This window comes from Chanodichthys erythropterus, chromosome 3, assembly GCF_024489055.1.
Source record: "Chanodichthys erythropterus isolate Z2021 chromosome 3, ASM2448905v1, whole genome shotgun sequence".
NCBI lineage: Eukaryota > Metazoa > Chordata > Actinopteri > Cypriniformes > Xenocyprididae > Chanodichthys > Chanodichthys erythropterus.
Genome location: NC_090223.1, coordinates 2029242 through 2038341, shown reverse-complemented (window position 1 = coordinate 2038341; position 9100 = coordinate 2029242). Strand labels below are relative to the sequence as shown.

Here is a 9100-nt window from a genome sequence, read left to right as displayed (position 1 = left end):
CACCTATTCCAATGATGAAGACAAGATAGAGAGAAAGGAAAAACGGCTAGCTCTAGGGAACCGTTGATAGTTCCAGAGGATGATGATGAACAAGCGTATGATACTGATGGAGAATCAGATTTCTACTTCCCCCAAATAATGCAGGATAAGACATATCCTACCATAACGATTGTCAAGGACGTGCCCTACATAAAAGAGGTGGAAGGAAGTTCCTGTGGGACAACACTGAGTCCAAATGCACAACCATTTGAACCTTCTGGAGTTGTGGAAAGTCTTGACGTTGAATTTGAGCATGTGCAATTGGATAAGAGAAATGCAGAAGAAGAAGTAGCTTTATCTGAAAAGGGAGAAACAAACTTACCCGAGGACATCCTGGGAGAGAATGTGGGAAACTCACCTTTCAAGGAACTGGATTCCGAGGCCGTTGATGTCAAAGATGATGAGTGTACTGAGGATTCGATCACGAGTAGGATGGAACCTGTTGAAGGAAAAAGAGATGGAATGAGGAAAGAGGACGATGACAGTGAAATACTGATTGAGGAAAATGTTGAAAGAAATGGAAATACCCCTGTGCAGGAAATACCTGAACCAGAGTCCAGACGCTCTACCAGAATCAGGGAGCCACCTGATAGGCTAACTTACACATCATTAGGAAATCCCTTAGTGTTAGTTATGCAATCCCTGTTAAGTGGTTTAAACAAAGCCTTCACACAAGCCCTTCAGTCAGATGATTTTCCTGAGGTTAGGTTACTGACCCCTGATAGATCAGTGATTTTATAGGTACACTGCATGCAGAGACGCTTGCAGGTTCAGGAGGGGAGGATGTAACCCCTTTGAATTGTACATTCATATTTTTTATTTTACTTGTTTTTGTTCTACAGTAAATCTATTTTTAGCTACTTTTGATTTGTATACTACAAAAAGAAACCGGTATCTTTGGTGCAGTACTGTGATTAACCACTAGAGGGCGGTTAACTCCGCAGCATGTTGAGAGTCGATTTATATTAAATTCAGACGAAGAAGCCAGCTGAACATGCACGCACGAGGTTAGCATGAGATTGCACAAATGATTCAATTTTGATATTTTTCTTCGTTTTTATGTGTATATTCTTTTATAAAGAATGTTATTAATCATTTAGGTTACTAATTCATCCTGTTACTGAGGAAAAAAAAACGGTCAATGCTTTTGATTACTGGTTTTTCTTTTACGAGAACTCTGGTGAGTTTTGCTTGTTTATGCATTACTTTGACATTCAAATTGACATTTATCTTTCTCTTTATATGTCCTAAAAACCAATCAGAGTTATATATGATGTTTTAGAAAGTATTTTTGTATGTTTAAAAGGCCAAATTGGCATAGAGTTAATTAATTCGTGTACAACGTTAGTTTAACTGTTTTAGTTAAATGATTGCATCATCCATGAGTATGTAACTGCAACAAATGGAAAAAAAGGTGTTGTACAACCAGATATTTTGTATATTTAAGCACTTTTATGTGTTTAAGCATGCTTATATGCACTTGTGTGTTCACATGTTAGATTAACATTTGTACTCACAGATATTTTGTGCAGCTGACAGTAAATCTCGGTGTAGAAATTGTTGACATTTAGAGATGTTTAATGTGACTGCATTGTTTTGTGCAGATTGTTTTTTTTTGCATGCTGATTCTGATTGAGTGATTTACCTTTGAACGGCGAGCCAGACCCTGATCTACGATTCAAAAGAATCATCGTGATTCAACACGGATCCGAACTGAGAGCTAAGCACATACACACTACCCGGGTAGAAAACACAAAAAAAGGCCTTTATACACAATGGACATTTGAGTATTTTACACACACACACATACATACAAGGAATCCAGAAGGACTATTGAGACTTTTTGTTTTATTTTATTTTTTTTTTTTCCTTGACTTCACATTCTTGTTGAGTGGAAACTGGACAATTGTGATTTTGTGTACATTGTGAAGAATTGTTCACTCAAAGTTTTTGAGTCTTTGTAATAAATTTGCCGGCTGTTAATTGCTTGAATTTAAATTTGGCCCAAACTTCTCATTTAAATCCTCCCAGAGCCGAACCTAGGCCTTATTTAACCTCTGTTGGGTTAAATACACTCACCTCTTATTCTGTCGTCCCTGTTACACTATGTTATGTTTTAAATTCATTTACTTGATTATGAAAACTGAACACCATGAGTAAGATGCATCATAAGATGCGCTATATATCGGGAGTCATGGAGTGGGTCAGACATGATTTTGACCACTTCATAAAATTTTGTTTTGTAGAAAGCCTCTCTTTAAAGTGAATTTTGTTTTCTTAAAAAGTGTATCTTAATTTTAATCAATGTTTCATCAACCAATTGCCTGGATTTAATAAGAAACAAATATAGCAGGCAATATAATCATGGAGGCGCCGGCTTGATCACTGGCGCGTGAACTGGAGTGTGACTTATAGGCTAAATGAACCGAAACTCAGCGTATAGGCTGCTTGCCTCGCAGAAATGAGAAATATATCTATAGAAAGCTTGAAATATCTACTTTAAAACGAAATAATTAAAAACGAAAAGAGTCTACTCTGATTCTGTAATCCGAATGAAATGTGCATTTCCTCTCTAGGCGCGTCCAGTAGGCTATATGCGGAGATGATGAGAGTCAGCAATGTCAACTTCATCTTTGCAGCCGACACTGATTCAGAAAACATTACTTTATTAATAAACAATTAAAATGTCTCCTTGCTGTTTTTTTGTCATAGTCATAATCATTACTTTATGGCAAGCGTTAGGCCTATGCGTGCTCTTGAGTGCATAGCCTATATTACACAAACACTCATTAGTTTATTCTCTCCAGTATTTAAGAAATTAAATTAATATAAATGTGATTAACCAATGACTTAAATTAACAACTACTAGTTGACTAGAAAAACTTATTTCACATATTTTCGATCCAGCATGTCACATGTTTATCGCAGTAGATAGGACCTTCGAACCAGAAAGACACAGACTAAAGGGTTTTTGTCTTTATGCTCAACTAAAGTGAAATAATGAGCATATTTCGACTTTGAGAACTCGTCTTGCTCTCGCCATGACTGCCGCACATACCTAAATAAACTGAAACAAGCCCACAGCGCGTCTCCGTGTTTACAGTGGTTGGCATCCACCAATCCTGCAATGAGTCTCTGCTGTAAAAAGGAAGGCTACACTTCAGCCGAAATTAATTAATTAAAAAAAGTATCGTACAACGCACCATATGGTAATGGTAACGGAGTTAATTTATTTAAAAAGTAATGTGTTACAGTATTAGTTACTGCCAAAAGTAACTGCGTTACAGTAACGCGTTACTGCCCAACACTGCTTGTTTGTGCCTGTGTATAAATAGTCCCTGTGTTTGACTCTTGCCTGGCAGAGTTTTGTTTAGCCCAAAAACACAGGCTAGGCTAGGCAAGGAACACGAAGACAAGGGTAAACAAGGGTTACCCTTTTGCCTTGCCTTATATCTGTTTGCTGGTGATCGACCTACTACATGTTTGACTATGCTCTACTGTTAATAATCGCATTTGGATCTCCCACTCCGTTGTCACATCCCGTATGTTACAGATGCAAACAGCCTTCATATTTTAAATAATTAAACTAATGTAAATGATAACGTTTTATGAACCAGAAAGCCTATTTTCAGACATTTACTGTAATCTACCTGATCAGAAAAATAATTTATTAGGAACATTTTACTGGGGCACGTGCGACGCCCCTGGTGTGAAAAGAGAGAGACTGTGGAGTGATAATTATAAAATGATGTTTCACAGGTGTAACTGAGTAATTAACTTATTATTTACAAACAAATAAATCAAATTTAAAACAAACAAAGTGAACATTTTTAACACATTTATTAGCCTCCATTGAACATTTCTAATGGAAAGTAAATGAATCAAAGAAGCTTGTTTCTTCTACATTGATTCTTCAATGCTGGTTCATTTCACACACACATAGGGCTTCTTTTCTTTACAGTTCACATCATTCCAGTTGCCATCTGTTGAAAGACAGAGAAAATATAGTTGTTTTTATCATTTGTGTATTATGAAAAAAATAAATAATGTTTATTTAGTATGGTAGACACAGAAATATTAGTATTTGATGTCTAGAAAACAATCAGCAACAATGTTTCTGTGATGAAAAAGTTATTTTCCAGCTTCTGGATTTACAGTATGACATGAAGCAGTATCTACTAATCTTCTGATGGATGGACTTACACAATTCAGATTGATGGATCATTTATCATGTTATTTCATGAGCATTAACAGAAGTTACTTACGGACAGAGTTCATCTCAACGCAGAGCTCAACTGTCCCGTTACTGGGTTGTCCAGGAGACCATATTCGATAGTTCATTTGGGTTCCATCACTCCAGAACCAACGATAAAACTGTGAACAGAAGAGAAAAAACAGCATTGTGTTTATGTCCACAGCTTTACATGGCTTCGTTTTATCTTTATTTATCTAAAAGATGATTCCTCATGAACCCTAACCCCACTTTAAACATGTCAGAAATCTAAACAGAAATGAACAGAAATTATTTCACAGAAAGGGTATCAGTAAAGAATATGTGAAAACTGTGTAAGAAAGTGTTAAATCACTCAGTTATCTCTATCAGCCACACTATTTCACATCGAGTTTCACAATACTCGAGTTTGACATCATCATGGTGAGCGGTGCCTCTCATGGCTGCCAATGCACTAAACTAACTGTTCTGAGGACCAAAAATACATGATAAAAACACATCTATGTCCATGTGTTTTGAAAAATGTATTAAATGAGTTTTAATGTAAATGCCCAGTAGCACAGAAAGTATGATTGAAAAACGATTGCATACACCCTTATGGCCTCCGATCCAGGCACGTGTTGATGCATGAGTTGTTTGTCTAACCAGCTTCTGTATAAAGATGTACTCATCATGGCTGTGTACAGAAGCAAGGTTCCCTTTATTGTTCAAACACCCAAACTGTAAAGATGGAGACATGAGCAAACACGAAGAAATTAATATTCCAAAATCTGTGACATTCCTTCAGTTATCATCGAAACAATGTTTACTCACTGTGCTGTTCATTTTTTGTTTATTATTTTACCCGTGAAATATAAAATCTGACATTTGAGGTGGAACTACTTTTCTAGAAAAGGTTCTGGTTATACTGTATATAGATTAGATATGACTTCACATAGATAAAGTTTTTAAGTGATCATCACATGATAACATGAAATGTGTTGTGTCTGTATTTTCAGATCATTATGATGTTTCAGTATTATCACAGTGATGTTTGTTCACATCCTGGAGCTCCACTGTCATTTCTTTACTGTTAACATATATTTTAAACTGAGGAACAAGTTGAAATGACTTTCCTATGATAAGGTGTCACAGATGTTTACAGATTTAATCCAAGAATATTCTTATATTATTTTTATGTCATATTAGAAGCTGAATGTATCATACCTCGGCTCCATCCCACGAGTATCTGGAACTGAAAAACTTGAAGCATCTGCATCCATAGGCAGTCCATCCTGTCTCACAGGCTGTTAAATGGAAGTTGTGTTTGTTATTATCTTGTTACTTTTAATGACCTTTCATGTAATTAAATGAATACCTTTCATTTAAAGGTACACTATGTAACTTTTGGCCCTTTACCGGTTAAAAAACAAAAAGGCATGCAACACTGTTTCAGTTGTGCTTTGGCATTTTTGAGGTTGGAGATTCAGCTGCTCCATCTCTTCCTTTCTTGCTCTTGTAAAAGCAAACCTGTGCCACTCCCACACCAGACACGCGTCAAAGCGGCCGGAGCAACTTTTCTCTATTTACGGATGTGACGAGATGCACAGGCGAGTGATGTATGTCGGAAAACTGTTCTGACAGGTCTAAAATATAAACACTTCTAATAGACTTACCATAGTGAATCAGTGAATCATGTTTTGTAAGAAAAACAAAAAAGCTACATAGTGCACCTTAAATAAACAAAGGATTTAAAATAGCTTCCAAGATTTTTAAAGCATGCTGGAGAACATGATCATCCGGTGTTACACACACTTGTTAAGGTGGAGAAATGCACAAGTTTTGGACATTTGTACTGTACTAGACATACACACTGACAAGAGAAGAAGACAAGAGAAGACTTACTGCCACAATCTTTATTCTTTTCAACAGGACGCGTTTCCACTTAAAAAGAAAGAAATACACATTTTTAAAACAAAACTGCTAGCAGTAGTGCTAATACAACTACTAATACATATATACTGCAAATTATTACTGGTGTTGTATATTATTGTCAAAATTAATAATATAATATCATTCATAAGAATCAACAACTTTAGGTGATGTTATGATATAATTATTTTTGTTTTATTATCTTAATATTATCATAATAATTAAATAATTAAATAATAATTAGAATTAAAATTACTCAGGTGCACATACTGTATTAGATCATTCCTGCTTCTGATCAGTCATTACAGAGTCCCAGATGTGCTTCAATTCATGTTAAAATAACAGTTCTGATGTGAGACGTGGAATAATAGTTTTACCTGAAGCATTCAAAGCGACCAGAAGACCGAGAGACAGATAGACAGTCCACAACGCCATCGTTTCTCAGAGAACACTGGAACTCTGCATAGATTTAAAACACAATTATACACAAATAATTATTACAAAGATTTGTATTTTTGTGACAAGAACCAGTAGATCAATGTGTACAAACAATGTTTTTATATAGTTTGTACTTGGTGGATCACAGAGCCAGTGCAAGATGAACATTTATGGTTAAAGAGCAGATTTGTTTTATTTTTTTTAGGAAATGAACAATGGTTTCTCTAGATAAAACCCTTATTCCTCGTCTGGGATCATGTAGAACCCTTTGAAACTGCATTTAAACTGTAATTTGACCTTCAAGTCCACTATATGGAGAAAAATCCTGGAATGTTTTCCTCAAAAACTATAATTTCTTTTCAACTGAAGAAAGAAGGACATGAACATCTTGGATGACATGGGGTGAGTAAATTATCAGGAAATTTTAATTCTGAAGTGAAATAATCCTGTTCGCACACTTTGTAAGAAATTTAAAAAAAAAAGATTTTAAATTTTTATTTGAAAATAGAAAAGGTTGTACTGTTGACACACAATGAACTCAACAAACCAGCAAAGACAAGAGGGAAGGAAGCATGATATAACGGGAGAAGAGCACATGAGGAACAGCTGAACACAATCAGGCCAACGAGAACTCGACCCTTGCGCTAATTTTGAGTGGCTCAATAGCGTGATATGATATTATCTGCATTTTATTATTTATTACTATATAATAAGTGTTACGATGTGGTCAGCGGGCAAGAAACAAAACTAAACAGAGCATTGAAACAGGAAATGAAGTAAACAGAAAAGAGTGTCAAAATAAGGGTCCACATAACAGAACATAAACCTGACAATAAGCTCATTAGGCTATTGTTATGTTAGTTCCAAACCTTGAATCTCACTCGACGAGAGGCTTTCTGATGATATTTCTCCAGTATCAGCAATGCTTGCCTTTGTGTGATCTAGAGAGACTCACTCAGTGCAGTTACATTGGGACTGTCTTTGAGCAAATCATCAAAGCGTTCATTCAAAGATAGATGTAATGAAACAAGGTGTTGATTATTTTAACTTTCATCTCCACTTCACAAGGGTCAGCTGAGCTGTATTATTACCAGTTTCAATGGCATTGATTCACTGCACTGACCAACACTGATGACATTCATGCAATAACATTGAATACATTCACACAGGCAATAACGTATGGAGCCCCGCACATGATCATTCACTAAACCGTGTGCACAATGTTCCCTCGTCTGAATGATTAACAGATTTACAACACACATACTGTAGAACATTGTAATGTTTAATAACATTTCATGAAAGTTAAATTTAGCATTGAAGAAAAGTAGATTTGTGTTATGCTGTCAATAATAGTTCTTAGAGAGAAAATCTGAATTGGCAAAAATCAGCACTGGCAGGTCACACTTACAAAAAAACATCTCAATCGGCCAAGATTATTGCAATCTGTGCATCTAATTAATCCATAACTGCTTCTCAATCAAAACATAAGAAGTAAAAAAGTCTGTAAAAAATGTAAGAAATATTTTCAATTGTCTCTAATCACGCAGATTTGTACTTTATATCCAATGACAGTTATGGTGTTACTGCTTCACTCCAGCAGCTAATGCAATCCACGGGAATAAACGATATGAAGAAAAACAAACTCTTAAACTGTGAAACATTGGTCAAAGTTCACAAAAACAGTGATTACATCCTTTAACCTTCTCGAACACGACTCAACACACACTTCTACGAGCAACAGCCTCAACACCCGTCAAAAATAAAAGTCTTCCAAAAATAATCACTTTTCAAAATGAATTAATCATGTTCTGCTTGATCATCGATGAGGTGTATCCTCCAACATTAGCTACTGTTGAATGCATTAAACATGTTAAGCGCTTCTGCATTGAGCATTTTAGCATCATTAATTCACTGAACAACATAAAACATAATCTACATTCTGAATAACCAAATAAAAATAAATAAAAACTAAAAACTATAAAAACAATACAAAATGAAAACTAAAAACTAAGCTCTGTTCTGGGAATGTTCCAACAGAACTAACATTCCCAGAATGCCCCATGAATCAAAAATGACTAAATGGGTTTTAGTCGGCTAAAAGTGAAATAAATGTAAATGTAGAAAAGTCAAACCTCAGGAAATATGCTCCGAACAGCAAACTGAGTGTTTCTGCTGGATAGTATATCAGAGATGTGTCTTGTTTTCTTGATCTTTTGATGTATTCTTTTTCCACTACATTGTGGTCTTAAATAAGTGTACTCATGTTACGTAAGGTGCGTGTCAGCCAATCAGAAAGGATCTGCATGTTCCTGAGATGTCTCTAAATCACATGACTCTCAGAAAAAACACCACAGAAGTAATTACCACAATTGTTCGAAGTCATGTATTTCATCTTTCAGTTGTCTACTTTAATCATTATCTAATGATTTCCAAAAGTATCATTGTGTAATTATTTTACTTGTTGAGGCATATGACTATTAA

At 35.4% G+C, this 9100-nt stretch overlaps 1 protein-coding gene across 2 annotated transcripts; it reads right to left on the bottom strand.

The window, feature by feature from the left end:
• Positions 1-3864: 3864 nt before the first annotated feature.
• LOC137016583 (galactose-specific lectin nattectin-like) lies at positions 3865-8842 on the bottom strand. Of its 2 annotated transcripts, none has more exons than XM_067380810.1 (7): positions 8752-8842; positions 6559-6640; positions 6155-6193; positions 5477-5556; positions 4862-4990; positions 4305-4413; positions 3865-4022 (listed from the first exon to the last, which is right to left on the bottom strand). In XM_067380810.1, exons 2-7 carry the CDS (start codon positions 6614-6616, stop codon positions 3964-3966), a joined length of 474 nt encoding a protein of 157 aa, XP_067236911.1. In that variant the 5' UTR covers positions 6617-6640; positions 8752-8842; the 3' UTR covers positions 3865-3963. The 2 variants fall into 2 exon arrangements, with proteins under 2 accessions (XP_067236911.1, XP_067236912.1); XM_067380811.1 differs by lacking the exon at positions 8752-8842 and adding an exon at positions 7489-8648.
• Between the last annotated feature and the right edge of the window lie 258 nt (positions 8843-9100).